Source organism: Mastigoproctus giganteus, chromosome 9 (genome assembly GCF_048544385.1).
Source record: "Mastigoproctus giganteus isolate SK-2022 chromosome 9, ASM4854438v1, whole genome shotgun sequence".
NCBI lineage: Eukaryota > Metazoa > Arthropoda > Arachnida > Uropygi > Thelyphonidae > Mastigoproctus > Mastigoproctus giganteus.
In genome coordinates this window covers 128,449,332-128,467,459 of record NC_143583.1, presented here as the reverse complement: position 1 = coordinate 128,467,459, position 18,128 = coordinate 128,449,332, and the positions used below count along the sequence as shown (strand labels likewise).

Below are 18,128 nucleotides of genomic sequence, written 5' to 3'. Positions count from 1 at the left end.
ATGGTGGTACACAGCACATAGGAAAAAAAAAGTTTAGAAAAGGCTGATCTAAATATTTGAAAAAAGATGTTTTTATATAATTATAACTTGCAGAAAAATACCATAAACAATACCTGAGATGCATATCCTTTAACTATTTCTCTTTGTTTGAGGTTACTTTCGCCATCCAAATTGGCAGTTTCTATGTAGCAAAGACCCTGCTCCTCACTACATCTTATCAGTAATATATCGGCTGGAATGATTTCATTACAAGATAAATGCACAATATCACCAACCTTGACATGTTTCCAAAGTGTCTTTACATAGCGATTTTCATCCCTAGAATAACAAAACAGTAATATAATATATTACACACACCAAGAAGTTTAGTTATAAAATAACTTTTTATTGATAACTATCACTGTTAATACAAAGAAAATCCTATCTCCTAGGTGGCAATTTTGTAAAGGCAAACCAAAAGGCTTAATTAACTAGCAATAATAAATTATAAAAAAAAAAGAAAAAAACTCCCTCTACTATTTGGGAAAACACTCCTTCTTAGTAGCACAAAATACAGCAAACTGGGTATCCTTATTTATTTAGTTGATAAGTTAGTTTGCAATAGCCTGAAGTGAATTTTGAATTAGTGAGTTATATTTAAGGAAACGTGTTCTTATTTTTTGAAAATAAAATTTTCCACATGGTCAGAAGCAAACAGCTCCATGTGATCTTTAACAACCACAGGGGCTTACATCTGGTGAGTATGGGCTTGGCACACCCAGGGTCCTAAGCTGGATATCATCATTCTTCTCTTTCTTGGTGATTCCCTTCTACTTTTGACTCTCTCTCTCTCTCTCTCTCTCTCTCTCTCTCTCTCTCTCTCTCAGGATAACTCGGGAATTTTCTTTTGTCTGGTGCAGCATAAGCCTCAGGCTTCCTTGCACCATATAGCTAATAATAACAATAACCACACCAGATAAACTCTCTGGCTTGTGTGAAGGCAAAATGTGAGGAGGCCAAACTTCCCATGATGGTAGACCTGGCAGTTTCACCACTGCATAGTATAAAATAAGAGTTTTTGAAATGTACTGCATAAATTCACTTGAAATTAAACTGGAACACAAGAAATGCTGCCTGTTTTAATAGATACTTTTTTAGCAAAGCTTTGTTTGGAGATTAAATAAAATTGTTTCTGGTGCTGCCTTTACCACCAGTGCTGTAAATCAGGAGTGGGAACCTTGTTGTAGCCAATGCCCATACATAAATATATCAGGATAGATTCAGAACATTTAAATGAGGAAAAAAAAAAAAAAAAAAAAAAAAAAAAATTATATGGCTGTTTTAATTTAAAAAAAAAAAAAAGCTAGCATTTTCAATGGTTAAAAAAAAAAAAAAAAGAATAAGTAGGCATATACCCAGTAAAATGTTTATTTACACTAGGTACGTGTTTGCTTATTCTTATTTTTTTCCTTTATTCTTCAGTGTGTGTGCACGTGCATGCACACACACTGAAGAATAAAGGAAAAAATTAAATTACAAATTAAAAATAATGAATAGAGAGATATATTCTTTACACAGTTATATATTTATAATCTTTCAGTTAGGGAGAAGATTACTTGGGGAGATATAATCAAAGAAATGACAAAGAAAAGAAGAAGAGTCTGTCAAATGCCATGAATGCACAGAAGGTTAAATTTTTACTGTGGAATAAGAAATGAAAGCTTAACACTATTTTTGGCAGGTCACAGCCGACCATAGAAAAATGGCTTGAGATGGAAATCCAACCTGTCTCTGATATAGACAATACAGGGGCAGTCAATTGCAACATGAAATGCTTTAATCTAAGTGTAAGTATGCACTTAGCCTGCCTAAGCAGACTCCCAGTGCAATTCATCTCTCACCCACATCCTTTACTTGGACAGGTGAAGGGAGACCTTCTTTGGAAGCAAATATATTAAGGAGAGATAGATTATCCACATACAAGTTTATAAGAGGCTCATATTCATGCCAAATCCAGTTACCATGAATTTTAAGGTGTGTGTGTGTGTGTGTGTGTGCGCGCGCACGCACACACAATTTCCGAAAGACAGTATCCTTTCTTATATTTATACTGTGTATACAGTATTTTCCCATGTATAAGACGAACCTTTTTTCGAAAAATTTGGAGTCTAAAAACTGGGTGTGTCTTATACAGTGGTTGTAGATTTTTTTTTTTTTTTTTTTTTTTTTACTTGCATTTCCCACTTTTTCGCGCTTGTTGTCTTTGCGCTCATTGTTTCGCACTTGTTACCGGTATATTAGGTTACGTTCTGACCAGAAATGGCTCAGAAAAGATTTTCGTACAGTGCTGAATTCAAGTTAAGTGATCCAGTTTGCAAAAGTGAATGGAAATCGTGCTGCTGAACGTAAGTTTGGTCCTCCTCCAACTGAGAAAACAATCAGAGACTGGCTATGGGAAGAAGAAACCCTACTGAAAATGCCACGGCAGAAGAAGGCCATGAGAGGCAAGTTAGCAAAATGGCCTGATTTAGAGAGGGAATTGAAGATATGGATTGAAGAGCAAAGGGCAATTGGAATTCCTGTGTCCACAAAGATGGTTCAGCATGAGGCAAGAAGAATTGCTGATGAAAAAGAAGTTACTGATTTCAAAGGAGGACACAATTGGTGCTTCAGTTTCATGAAACGGAATGGACTAAGCATGCGTACACACACCAGCCTTGCCCAAAAGATGCCTGAAAGCTTTTAAGCAGAAGGTCCTTGAATTTCATTGTTTTGTCATTCAATGTCGGAAGAGACATCAGTTTGAGTTGGGACAGATTGCAAATATGGACGAAGTCCCCCTTCAATTTGATGTCCCAAGTAACAGAACTGTTGATAAGAAGGGGTGAAAACTGTAACTGTGAAGACAAGTGGACATGAAAAGAGCCATTATACAGTTGTTCTAGCTTGTTGTGCCGACGGAACCAAGTTGCCTCCTATGCTGATTTTCAAACACAAAACAATGCCAAAAGAAGACATTCTTCGAGGAGTGATTGTCCACGTTCATGACAAGGGTTGGATGAATCAGGATGGTATGAAGATCTGGTTTGAGAAAGTTTGGAGCAGGAGACCGGGTGGGCTCTTATGCAAACCTGCCCTATTGGTGCTTGATCAGAAGGGCACACATAAAAAAACACAAAGAAGATTTCTGCAGAGCAAAAAACAAAACTTGCCGTCATACCTGGAGGCTTGACATCCCAGCTCCAACAACTTGATGTCAGCATTAACAAACCCTTCAAAGCTGCCATGAGAGACGAATGGAACCAATGGATGAAGTCTTCTGGGGACAATTTGGCACCAGGAGGAAGAGTGAAGAAACCAACTATAGGAGAAGTTTGTACCTGGGTGAAAAGATCCTGGGATAATATCAAGATTGAGATCGCTGTCAAGTCATTTAAGAAGTGTGGCATTTCAAATGCCATAGATGGAACTGAGGACGAGGCAATATATGAAGACAGTGATTCGTCATAAGACACAGATGAGGACAAGCTAATGAATGGGAGTTTTGACAGTGATGAGGAGTTGTATGAATTTTATGATGAATAAAACTTGAGTTCAATAACTTTATGTAATACATTTTTTTTTTCAAATTTCGGGCCCCAAAATTAAGGTGCGTCTTATACATGGGGAAATACGGTATATTCCAGAATTTGGCATTCAGGAGAGAAATCTAATTAAACCCTGAAATTATGTGGAGGGGGAATACACAATGAAGTCTTATTTATTAAAATATCTCCAGAGAGTAAATATTAATGTGCACATTTGCATCTTCTACCCCAAAACCGCAGCCAACCTGTTTTCACCACATTAGCTACTAAATAAACTATCACATTATCACAATTTTTTTTTTTGAAAGTTTATCTTAAATAAAATATGTAGTTGTAAAATTATTATAATTGTTTCGTTATAAAAAATTCATTGGGTAGGTATATAAAAATTAAGTGAAAAATAAATCATACAAGTAATTAATGAGACTTGAAAATAAAATATTTGGTTGCAAATATTTTACAGAAAAAAAAAAAGAAAATTACTTAACTTTTACCATTACGATTTATTATGAACTCCTCAGACTTTTTTTTTTTTTTTTTTTAAATAGGACCGATAACGAAGAACAACAGTGCAAGGGTCTTGAGCTGGATATCATCATTCTTTTCTCTCTCTCTCTCTCTCTCTCTCTCTCTCTCTCTCTCTCAGGGCAGGGTAACTTGGGACCTTTTTTTTTTTTTTTTTTAACTAGTGCAGCATAAGCCTCAGGCTCCTTGCACCATATAACTAATAATAATAATAATAATAATGAAAAAGCGAGAACAATCACACTGCAGCCAGCATAGAAATGTGTACAATAGTGCAGGTTTCCAAACTGGATTTGTTGAGATTTTAATGAAAGAGGTGAATTTACCGGTTCTATTAATGTGCAGAATCCTGAGATTCTGCAAATGTTTTAATAATTTTTACTTGATTTATACACGTGTTACTGTTTTTAATTCATTGTTAATTAAGTTTTTAAAGATACATTAGAATTCGGCAGACAAGAAAAAAATTTAAATATTGAAAAATCTTGCACTGTACGATGCCACCTGCTGATCGTAAAACTGTGTTATCCCCGGATGTTATGGCATTCCATAGTTAACACACAATATTTAATAATATTAATATGAAAAAAGTTTTGTCATACAGTACTTAAAAAAAAATGGTTAATTATTGGTGGAATGTTTTGGTTGTTTTATGCGTAGGGTTTTTTTTTTTTTTTTTTTGACAGTTTCACATGGAGTAACTTTCATTCGTGGACTGACAAAAAAAAAAAAAAAAAAAAAAACACGAAAATGTGACTCGAAATTACGTAGCGACGCATGACGCAATCAGTACCCTTAGAGCGCGGCCACGGTGTAACTAGCACGCGTGTCGCGTTTATGTTTTAAATCGATATATCTGAGCTTCTAGCAGTCCAATTTTAAAAATTTAATTTTTTTCTTTCTTTCGTCATTTCTTTTTTTTTTTTTTCTTTCTTCGTTTCATCATCCTCTACCGTATTTCATAAAAAAAAAAAAAAAAAAAAAATCGACGAAAAAAAATTTATAATTCACCATGTCGAAGACTAATATTGGGCGTTGTAAGGAGTATGGGTGCAATGCGACCACCGAAACCACCTCCATTGAGTACAAAGGAGAGATCTGTACAAACTTTTTAATAAATTTGTAAAACAATTGTAAAATATTAAACCACTGTAATATTGAAATAATAAACGTTTCAAATGATTCTAAAGAAGTTTCACTTAACTTCCGCTATGCGTGCTCGGCACAATTTTTTTTTGTATCCACCGCCTTGAAATAAATTTGATAAACTAAGCATATATTAAGGCTATCGATTGTGATCATCCATTTGTTGCTTCCAGCTGCTAAGCCAATTTATACATATAACGACACCTGTGTAATGCTGCAATTGCAATATATTAGACCGAACTTCCCGCGTTCATTGTATGTAATTATGGTACACACTAAAACGCAGACTACAAGATGCTTCGCTTTTCACATTACTACACGGTGCAGGGCAGTGAGGACGTGATATATGTATCCTTATATGCGTAGTCTACACATATAAGGATATACACCGATTTAAATATGCAGAATAAGGAACTGCTGCGAATAAGAAAACATAGGACATGTTACTGACGGAATTTACACTGTCCTGACAAGCTAACTCATCTTAAGCTGAGTTCGCATTGCGCGATAGGTTTTGGTTATTTATTACTCAAAGTACACAACATTTTATAGCAGCCACTGATTTTCTGGAAGTATTTCCACAATAAAATGAATACGGTACAGGAAAATTAAGCGAAAAAAGAAATTTCCTTAAAGTTTTCCTCTCAAAAACAGGGGCGTAAAAAGACCGCGATGAGGAAAATTCTGCAGACAAATTACAACGGAATAGTACAGATAAAAATATTCGAAGAAAAGTAAACTAATACGTAACTAAAATAGGCACTTAATATTTGCTGGTATAGTGCACTAACATATCAATTTCAAATACAGTATCTTTCTTTTCTTCGCATCAAATAAAAGTTTTGTTTATGACAAAATAATTATGTGTGTCCAAGGATGTAAAATTATATGGAGATCATAAAATACACAAGAGGAGTTAATGATAAGAAACATGTTCCTCTCCAACTTCTTATTAAGTTTATGCATTATATTTTTACTATTAACTGAAAAATACTTACTTTTTTATTTTAAAAAAGAAGCAATGTATGAAGGATAGAATCAAATATATTATTTATGAAATAAATAAATTAACCACATTTTGCAAAATAATACTTCATATCGCGACTTGAGATTTATAGCAAATCAGTGAATTTGCGGGGAATTTTGCGCCTCCCCCCATTTTGGCGCCCTGTGCGGCCTCATCGCTCGATCCCCCCTGGGAGACATTGAGTTATACTTAAAATAAATAATTACTAGTACAAATGAGCCTGGTAATGAGCTCAAGTTTGAAATTTAACTAGTACATCACCAGATCACGTAAGTTACTAACACCAACAGTACTGAGAGTTGATAGGAAGATTCTTCCACATGATTCAAAACATTTGTCGATTATTTTCAGAAGATTAATATTAAAGCATTCTGTTTGCTACATTCACTTAAAAACCATCTGTTAACTTTGTGCGTGCTTGATCTAATTTAATTAGTAACCTGCTTCTGGGATAATAATGAATAAAGAAATGGATAAGAAGAAATGTAGTCATTCCTAGCTTAATGCGGTGGTTAAGCTAGTATCGACTGGAAAGAAACTCAATTAAAAAGAAGCACTGAGTAATTTTCTCTGGACAAAAGCGGCGGCTCTGATTTTATCTCCCCCCCCCCCCCACATAAAAAAAAATCCTGAGTCGCTACTGCTGCCTTACATCACTCCTTTTCATAATTCCCTACAACCAGAATATCTACATGAGGCGGATGCGTCAGGTCAAATGCTTCCCTTTGTTCGCACTGAGTACTTCCAATGAGAACCTCCAAATGTTATATCTTAAGGAGTTTTAACGAGGAGCTCCTTAAGATATAACAAGGACGATTTCAGTTGTACATCTCTTCATATAAATGGCATAAAACAGTAGCAGCAATTAAATATAGTACTACTAAAAGAAGAAATTAAAAAATTGTTCATACAGTTTTGAATATGATAAAATAGTCACGTAAACTTCAAGAAAACATTAACACAAAGTGTACATACAACTATCCGTTCAGCAAATTTCAATCTGGTGATTTTTTCTTGCAGCCTCTGCTGTGCATGTGTGACATAAAGGTTGCTACACAATCCGTAGCAGAGTGGTCAGGAGCGGGAGTGCAGTAGCACACGCTCTTTGAGTAGACGGGGGTTCAAGCCCCTGACTGCAGAATACGGTCGATCTGCCAACCCGCACTGGACCAGCGTGGCAGATTTATGGTCCATTTCCCTCAGCATGAATTGTTGAGGAGGCTTCCATCCTGCAGTGGGTTGATAATGGCTGCACTTTACATTTTTATTTTTTACTATCGGTCAATGAAGTGTCAGAGTCGGTATAGTAAACGAGAGATTGAATTGCCAAGTATCCACTTCCATCTCAGACACATGCCTACAGTCAGGATTATATATGTGCATATGTTTGTGTGTGTGTTCACACACACATATATATATATATGAACACTGGGTTTTCCGAAAAGAAAATTCAAAGTTCTGTGTGAAACAACTCAACTTTATTCTTATACATACAGTATATATAATAATAAACTTTATTTATCATCAATTTGCTATACATAGAACGAATAATTTGAAATATGTATACAATTATATATACTGATCGTATCGAAAATAAGTAATGTTCTATAAAGAAATTCGTTGTGATTCTATCAGTATATTTTTTAAGAAAATAAACACATATTCTTGATACCTTCTGAACGTTTCGCGGACCCTCTGAAACTGGTCTACGAACTCCCAGTGGTCCGCGAACCCTAGTTTGGGAAACGCTGCCTTAAAGAATTCCTCCGGCAGGATTCAAACGCTGTCGAAAGAATTCTAAGTAATGGAAGATAAAAGTGGCGAGGGCAATATACTGTCATGGAAGACAATATTTTCTTGGAGGGAATGCTACTGCTAAAAACATATCTGCAGATTACGTTGGTGGGGGTAAGAAATGGATATCATCCATTTTTCTAGAAGGATAAACGATTTGAAGAGGGTTAACCATTTGGGAACGATAAGTCGCCAACATCTACGGCGTAAGTTGGTTGTTCGATCGCCAGATGTGAACATTCCATGAGTGTCAACCCCTTCTTTCAGAAAAGGGCCAGGTGCTCCAAGTCAAATGATAGAAGTGCTTGCACAATGAACAGCTAACGAAGAAGCAATCTTCACTGCAGAGATGACGTCAAGTTTAAAGTAGATCATAAATACGACTAAAATCCAATGTTCTGTTATCAAAGAATTCAGAGCATCTTAAATGTTCTAACGATCTGATGGCTTTTTACCGTCCGAGTTTGGTTGCTTACCACAGAGAACAGATATAACTAGTGGGTTTGTGTCTGTAAATTTTATTTATTCGCATGTTATGTGAGAAGTGAAAAGTTTTCGGGTGGAAGAAATCCTACATCTAAGACTAGTTAACTATAGCTCGGGGCGGGGGATAATTGTGTGTGTAAAGAAGTCTTCCTGTTGAGAAGAGAATCAAACTTCTGACTTTTTCGAAACGGACGATAATTTAGCCACTAATAGCCAGCCACGAAGTTCTCGTCAGAAAAAGAAAACAAACGACAAACAAATTGTGTCGTGATCAAACGAAATTAAGATTTCTGGAATGAACTGTACTAAAATTTTAAAATAATTTTTTTTTCAGTACATATTAAACAGGGTTGATTACAGGAAAATATAAATAAAGCTAACAATTCAGAAAGCTTGTAATCGTATATTAGACAGAATTTCCGAAATAAAATCACGATAAAACCTACGCAGTGCTTATGCACATCATGAAATCGGTGCATGAGTGAACGTGCACAATCAGTTTTAGGATCCAGAAAAGTCGACATGCGTGCGCTCTTTTTCGTATTACAAAGTAGTTCAAAATTTGAACAATGAGTAAACATCAAATTTTGTGTGCACAGTAAGAAAATCTGTGTGCTCGTTGTTCAAATTACAATATGGAAAAAGCATCGATGAAGAACCGGAGGAGCACACTCCGCTTTCATCCTCACTAACTGATGCGTGAGCTAACTGAACTAATTAATGAAGAAGTCTATTTATACATGTAACCGGATGCATAGACAAGGTGCCTACAGACTAATAGCCTTCGTGAATTTCGAAACTAAAATTATATTATCATTTGCTAATAAAAATCAGCAATACCACTGCAAAGATTTCTAGCAACAGTTCGCCTATTTGTCAAGATGTGAATATCTGGGCACCGTAAAGATAACATAAAACAGATCCATAATAATAACATAAAACAGATCCATAATAATAACATAAAACAGATCCATAATAATAGCTTAACTAATTTTCAGTGCAGTTTAGTACTGCACTGAAAATTAGTTTTATAAATTGCAGAAGGAAAGCTCGCTCGGTGACTTAGTGTAAATGAAGTCCTAGAATTCCAAGCAAAGTTTTCCAAGGACTAGTTAAAGTGGGTGGAAATTCTTTCAACGATAGACTTCCCGGAAGGGGGAAAAAAAACCGCAACGATTTCAAGTTTTCCGCATTAGCCTTCGGGGTGAAAACATTGCGTGAGAGAAACGTGCAGGCGAACTAGTACTGTTAGAAGCTTATCTTAAGCAACTACCTTGACAGTGCTCTGACGCACGTGACGACTACCCTTCAAAGAAACGATAATCTAGCTATTGTGTTCACATGAGAAATGAAAGGGGGTTGAAAAGTAATATTGCAAAGCTTTTGCGTCTTCTCAAAGAAATAAGGTTCATGACCTGAATACCTGTTACGGGAATTAGGCCACCATTCTGGGCGCATGCAGTCTGGGGGATAATTTTTTTATAAAACGACACCAGAAATATGTCTCTAAAGGACATTTTAATTCATTTTCACGTTATAAAATCAGATATGTTAATTAAAGCGGCATATATGTGGGTCACAGAAGTTCAAACTGCGTGAGGCCATTCATAATATTGCAAACTGGAATTTCGATTAACCAACTATAATATGATAAGGCATGGGGGTGTTACTAGGTGATAGACTAGCCAAGTGACATAAGACATTGCAGAATTAAAATTTTTAGTTTTGATAACATCCTTTCGAACCCCTCCACTATCATTCTCTTCTTTTTTTTTTTTTTTTAACTCCCTTTAAATTTTGTTGTTAATTTCTTAATCGAATGATTTCCGTAATCGGTTATGCACATCACCAGGTGTGCTAAACTCCCCCATCTTTTATTTAGGAAAACTTTCAAAAGCGTATGCTCAGACAAATAAATGTAAAAATATAAACAGCGGTGGTTTTAAGCCCAGGCAAGTCCTATTGCGGAACTTGTTTTGCATAAAAATTTATCATATAAGATGAAATGTAGTTTTATATTTGTAAAATCATCAAGGCTTAGTAAATTTTTTTCATAATACTGATGTACATAAACAAATAACTTTCCTGTTTATACTCCGAGAAGGTCATAAGCTCAGGAGTTCACAGGATAGAGAGAATACAAGAAACAGCACCGTGTTTAGTAGTCACCCAGGCTCGAACAACGTTCACTCAAAGCACGTGTATTTCTATGCTCTCGCACTTCACCACTCAGTTATGGAAGTCGTTATATACTGGGCTGCTACAATACTTAAAAATTCCAAGGGTCCAGGTGCAAGCAAAACAATCTTAGAGTGCAGACTGCACAAAGCATAATTCATCTTGGCATAAACTGGAATCATAATTAATCTGCTTTAGTACGATAAGCGCCCTGATTCTCATTCTGTTTTTATGTAGTTAGAAAGGACGTTACGCGGTGTTTCCAATAGGTTATAATTAATTAAATGATACCACTCTTATACAAAGTGAAATAAAAAAATATATAGTTTATCAGGCTGAACGCCTATATAGCTATACATTACGTGACGTTTCGGGTGTCTTGCCGACACCCATCATCAGACAAGGCTGTTGGGGAAGAAAACAAAGAACACAAGGTTACAAAGAATAAATGGTTACAGGTTTGAATATTACCAATTAACAATTTATGATTAAAAAGTACAGTTCTATAGTATTAAGTTATTTGAGTTTTAAATTGCTATTGTTACAATATTACAATAGAATTTTAAGTTAAGTTAATTTTAGGTTAAGTTAATTACAAATTCTTGCTGCTGACAGCATCCCTCTCACCTGCTACACTTCAGGTCTGGGAGAATCTTCAAGAGGAGGCTGTCAGCAGGTAAGAATTTGGAATGTGTAATTAACTTAACCTAAAATTCTATTGTAATAATAGCAATTTAAAACTCAAATAACTTAATACTATAGAACTGTAATTTTAATCATAATATATTACTTCATTTCACGTGGTATAAGTGGTATCATTTAATTAATATTTATATGTAACCTATTCTGTTTTTATTAATTATTCCGCATAATAATTTTACTATGCAAAGAACTTTATTTACGTGTTGTGCGTGTGTGTGTAACCTTCCGCCCTTTTTCTAGGGAAGTGACAAGAATATGTTGAACTGTCAAAAAGAAGTAAGCTTTCACTTTTTTTTTTTTTTTTTTTAACGACAATTAATTATTAATAGACCTCCAACCAACGGAACACAACACAAGCCCAGAGTTTTATGGAAATTAATCAATCATAATAAGAATGGCTAATTATTTCTCCAAATCGAAGTTCTCCACGAGAATTTGCGATTATTTTAAAATAACCTTATAATCAAATGGTTATGTATACTGTACATACAACAGTCGGAAACGGGGGAAGAGGACAGATTTCGACACTAAAAATTCAGCCAAGAAAGAAACAAAACTATGACGGTATGAAGAAAATTTCATCTCGAAGTAGGCAGAAGAGAGTCACAGCCGGTGGACTCTTCGAACAACTTTTCTGGCCCAGGAATTTGGTGTCCAATAAACCCTCCAACCCCATCACAACTAGAGTTCGGGAAGCCCGAGTGCCAGAATTAATGTTAGGAGAAAACGACAGCAAGTAGTTCTCCTTGCCTGGATTGATCCTTCCCCTCTTCTTGCTGGAAGTTGGGATCCGGGTGATTTGTACCTGCTGCACCACCCAAAGGAGGGGTCTTACCCTCTCCCAAGAATAAGAATAAAGACGATGCCGTTTATCTACCTCGGGCGCGTCGGACAAATCTTATAACACATTGTCAATGGTATGCAATGTTGAAGATGCGATGCCCCAGATGTGAACAATACAGAAATACACAAATCTTATTTAACACTTGAAATTGGCAGGCACCGGAATACAGCAACAATATCAAAGAAATATCGTTGAGAGAGACTAGTAAGTAAAGTTTAGATGGATTTTAATGCTCAGCAGCAACCTAAATTATGTCAGATCTGTATATTTAGGAAAGATACTGAATATCCCTTTAGCCTCAATATCCGGACTCGTGTTGTTGCAAAATATATTTTAATAAATCACAGTTGTGTATTCAGTTAATCGAGCGTACATAAACTTTGTTTTTTTTTAAAAGGTGTAACAGAGGTTACTAGCTGGTAGAAGGTTGTCGAATTCTTGAAGATCTTTAAATGCAATTGATTGTACGTTTAGCATTGATATGAGGTCGGTCTAGCAAAATATGGTAAGCTGCCAGTAATAATTCGAAAACATTACACGGGGTAAGAAGATCAGATAGGGGAGAGAGAAAAAAAAAAAAAAAAAAAAAAAAAAACAGCATTGGGTAATGTGACTGTCTTAATGTGACTGATTAATGAAAATCTGCAATTTTTTAAAGGAGAGAGGGGAAAAAAATTGTGTTAGGTAGCGCATATTTTTCCCGATGTATTTCCGCATGTCATAATACTCCAAGGTCAGGATGAAAGTTTAGGGAAACAGGCAAAAGAAGCTGTATTTTATGTTTAATTATAAACTACATATATATAAGTTGGGGGCACAGTATTTTATATCTTATCGCGGGGCATAAAAAAAAAAGAAAAATATCTGATCCTGACTAGCATATACTAATTGTCAACTCAATTATTATTACCGTATATTCAGGTGTATAACTAGACTTCCAGATTTTGCTTTGAAAATTTGTGCCTAATTCGCCGTATAAGTCGATCTTTTTACAGTCATCTTTCGCATCTCGCGTAATGACCACTACGTGAGTGAAGAATCAGTCTACCTTTTAATTCAATTATTTCTGCTTTTTTCTTATTTTTTTTTAAAGTTTACATTCTGATATTTTATTACACTGCAGAGTAAACTGCAAAGAAAGCGGTAAAGGTACACAATATTCCCTTATCAGTAGCTCAAGAAACCAAAACCTACAGGCATAGATGACGACGAGTCATTTTTATTGATGCTACATGGGAGGTTTTATCTAATTTAGCCGTTCCTTGTTGCCTGTTTAGTACTGCACTGAAAATTAGTTTTATAAACAAAGCCTTAATATGGATGCGAGTTTGCTATTAGAAATTGACAATTTCGAAAGTTTACTTTTCCAGAACTCAAAAATAAACCGATTAATGATGAGCAACAATGTATATTTGTGTAAAAATATATGGGTATAAATTGCATATATATTGATATTAATTTTGTGTCTTTTTAACCCTAAGCAAGTGCCTCTAATTCAAGATTAAGACTTTATACTCAGCATATAAGTCGACCTTCAAATTTTCGACGATATTTAGTGCAACAATGCAACACCTTGGATTCGTTGGTATGCTGGCAGGTTTGGTTATTTGGCTTTTTTTTTTTTTTTTTTTAGGAGCTTTAGAATAATCCCCGCAGCAATAAGGCCATATTGCTCCGGGGATATTCGGTGGTCATTCCCTGACCTTTCCGCATCCTCCGTATTTGGTGGTTACGGGCTCGAACCCCGGTCTAATCAAGAAGCGTGTGCTACACACTGCTGCTCCTTCCCACCTGGCTACGGAGGCGCCGTGAATGATCTGAGGTAGCGAGGGTTTTGTAAAGTAGATCATAGACTAGTTATACCTTATCGGGTTCACCAGCTAGTCTACGTTCACTTGACATCTAGCAATAACTTGGCAGATGTCAGGTCATTCCATTTGGCCAATGATGGGTTGTGGCAAGATGTGCAGGTTCTGCTCAGTGATGATGGTTTACCCGAGTTTCAATCCAAGATCTGGTTAGAGTACGCTCTGGAAGAAGACAAACAGATTGCCTAGCACCATATTTGGCCATCCCAGGAACCAGTACCGTAGATGCATACAGCGTCTAGGACTCGGATTTATCACTGTACAGGGAAATCTAGAAGCCTTAGTGCGACCAGCTCCTGACAGGATTACCCAGAGAGCTGTGGGCGTTTTCTGTCAGACTCCGTGTATATTGTCTCTATAAATTGCGTATATTCTGAGGTCTATTTTCTGTTTGCTGGACGAAAAAACCATGCAACTCTCGCCTGAGACCGACTAACGCAGCCACGCTGCGAAAAAAGGCCCATAAAAATTCCTCACGCCATCGACAGGGCTGGAACTCAGGTCTTTTCCACCCAGTGTGGAGAGGACAGCGATCCTACCAACTGTGCTACCCACGAGGGCTATACTGAAGTAGCCCTAAAGATTAGCCCTACATCTTACCTAAGCCTTAAATCGGCGTGACAGGAGACCTTTTCAATGGTGGTTCCACTGATGGCGAATGTAATTTAATTTTTTGTTCTCCTTTTTGTGAAGATCATCCGAGCAGCTTTTTGTGGGTTCAGCCCAAAAACATCCAAGAGGCCATAGTGGCGAGTGTTCATACGAAGATAGAATTACGCGCGTTTCAGTGACCGTTATTCGATCTATATCGCTATATCAATTATTCTATTATCCAATCTATATCGCTATATCCTGTGAACGCCTCTTGCCCTGTGTGCGAGCGTCCAGGGGCATAAAACAGAAAATTTATTTATTTATAATTTTGCAATTCTTCCAAGACATTCTGAGTTTTATAGATAAGCAAGACTACATTTTCTGGGTCATGAGAAACGATGACCAACTTTAGATTATCGGCGCGTGCAAGAAAGTTGTGGTGTTTTGTAAGGAAGGGCTCCAGGGCTGTGGTAAAGCACCAGAAAGAACGTACCCCTTGCGGCTCATCTCCTGAGGTTGTAATGATAATTTTGTGAAAATGCATCATAAAAAAAAAAAAAAAAAAAAAAAGCCCGTTTCTACGCGGTGAGGACAGAGACAGAAGGTTTCCTTCGATTCTAAAGTAATGTTGCAAGACCAGCTCTATGGTAAAAAGCATGTCGAAAGGTGCTTGGATGTTGAGGTACAAAAGTGGAGATAGTGTGTTTAGGGTCTAACGGCACCAGGAATTTCCTCCATCTCCGCAAAATTTGGTGGCGATATTGAGGCACAAAAGTGGGTATCGTATATTTATAAAAACTTTCCTAAGACTGAAAACACATGTTCCCGAAATAAAATGGCTTATCCGCCATTTTATTCGGGAATATACACATTCAATACACCAAATATAGCAATGTATATAAGCTTCTCAAATCTTTCTGTTCTTAACACTTCCTGAATGACAATAGAAAAGTAATGGTATAAACTTCGAAGTTTCTCGGAAATTTGTAAATAAGCGCTGCTTATTTATTTTATTTTTTCCGAATTATTTCAACTTTGATATGCAAGCATGTTTATGTCTTAGTTCTTACACTGATTTTATCGTTCACTCTTAATTAGTACATTTTCTTTTGTTCTTCCTTGTTTACTTTACTGGGTTTATATTTATCCGATTTCGTGATTCTACAAATTATTCACGTATTGTGTTTCATTCAGTCACTATTTACACGCACACCTTTAAATTAGCTTTCGTTGCATAAGGTATATACGAGGGCAGTTCAAAATGCAGCAGCACCATGAAAGATTAAAAAAAAAAAAAAAATGAAGAGTAGTGAAGGAACAATGTACTGCCTCTATAGTGACTCCAACTTGTGGAGAAAATCAAACTTCAGTTTTGACACACTCATAAAAATGGAAGGAGAGGAGATTTTCCACTACTTTCACAAGCAACAACAATCACACAATACTTTGCACTGTTGTGCAAGAAAGTCAGTGGCATGATTTTCCCTCCCGGAAAATTTGGAGTATATATATGCACACCTCCGAAGCAACTCAACGGTTTAATTGTAGTCTTGTTCAAGAGCCAGAAAATAAGTCTCGGTTATTAAATGTAACAAGTGTATAACTATATTTCTATTTAGTAATCCCCTTTCAGGCCCTAAATACAAACAGAAATACTTTTACTTATTTATAACTTCACACTTCACGGACCGACTGCTACACAGGAACAAGTACGCTTAAAAATCGCATTAATCACCAAAATGTATGAATTAATAGTCCAGATCGAGACCGTCTCGAATGGAAATAGCATGGCAATTACTTTAAGTGTCTACCCACTTACACTAACTCCAGCCAGTGTAAAAAGAGAAACTTGAAAGTTCGATGCGATTACAGCCATCTGTGTTTCTATAGAAACACGCAACGAACCGTAAGTGCGTGGCACTTCGAGAACAACGTCCCATTTTAGTAAAGGTCATTTCAGGGCATGCCCGCATTATGCACTGGTAATAAGACAGATAGGTGCACTTTTGGAATAGTGTAATGCGCCGTATAGCACAAGCCACGATAACATCGGAAAAGAGACACCTCCGAACAAAATGAGAGGGATTATCAATGAAAGAGCTTTTAGATATCAAAAAACATACATACACAAAAAAATTCTTATTCCATGCTGTCAATAAAACTAAACACGATTAAAAATCTACATTTTTACTATAAAGCATTAATAACTATAAGATTATTTTTAAAAATGCTTCTGAAAGTAATCCGCATTCACTTGAATACAGAGAACATTACCAGCTTTACAGAAGACATTCCTACACTAGGCGCTAAACATTTTTGACAATATGTGTCGCCCAATAAATATGGGTGTACATATACGTTGGCAGCATACATTTTTACTGCCTGCTTGCGACCGCTCTTCCTTGCACAAATTTTAAACCACAAGGACGTTCAAAAAAGAATGATAATTTTAAAATTTTGATTACCTTAATGTATATCCAAATTGATTATTTTATTCAAAATAGTTCATGTAGCACACTTATACCAGTGTTGTTATCATTCTCCAAAAAATACTTCGATAATCTTCTCCAAAATCACCTTTTCCGCTCTGATTAGAGCTTGTGGAATCTTGTTCTTAGGTCCCTTTATTTTATATATCGATATTATAGTAATTTAGTGTAGAGAAGTCTGATGGAAGCCAACTTTTCTATGACAACTAAAATAACATGAGGGTGCCCATTGTCATGTGGAAATTAGATATGGTATGGAAGTTAGGACATTTCCGATAGATATGTTCACGCAAAGCCTTAATCACAGAAACATAATACTATAAATATGAACGTAAAATATACTGGTACTGCAGATGACTGGTCAGGTGCGAGAGTACACAAGTACACGTGCTTTGACTGACCGGAGTTCAAAGCCAGTGAGCGCTAAATATGGTGGTTTCTTGTATTCCGTCTATTTTGTGAACTCCTCTGACCATGTGATCATCCCGGAGTATAAACAGAAAATTTATTTATTTACTTTTAATGCAGTAATAACAAACTCGGAACCATTACTTTACCAACAACTGACACCATATTTGCTTTATTTACGTGAAGAATTCTACACGGAGATATGTTGTTTGCTTCCTGAATCGTAATAGTGTAGACAGACCTCATTTGCTGTTATACAATCCATGTCAAATCATCATCACTTCCTGTTACCATTTTCTTCATCTCCAGACTTCAATGGGCACATGTTTATGTTCCGGCATCAGCAATCTTGGTACTCAGCATGCAGTACGATTTAAGTGGTTGTGCAGTATAGTAGGAATACTACCAAATATGTACTAATGGTACACCTTTGGTAGAACACCTGCACCACCGGCAATTGTTACTTACTCGAGCCCATTCTACTGTATACATTTCCTATGA

The 18,128-nt window shown here is 36.2% G+C and overlaps 1 protein-coding gene across 1 annotated transcript in view; it reads right to left on the bottom strand.

Moving 5' to 3' along the window:
- The window catches only part of LOC150080720 (phospholipid-transporting ATPase VA), a 380,422-nt gene that overhangs the window by 177,842 nt on the left and 184,452 nt on the right, over positions 1–18,128 (bottom strand). Inside the window, exon 3 of the mRNA XM_090381627.1 lies at positions 114–318. Coding sequence (XP_090237753.1) covers positions 114–318 — 205 coding nt within the window. The remainder of the gene's footprint in view (positions 1–113; positions 319–18,128) is intronic.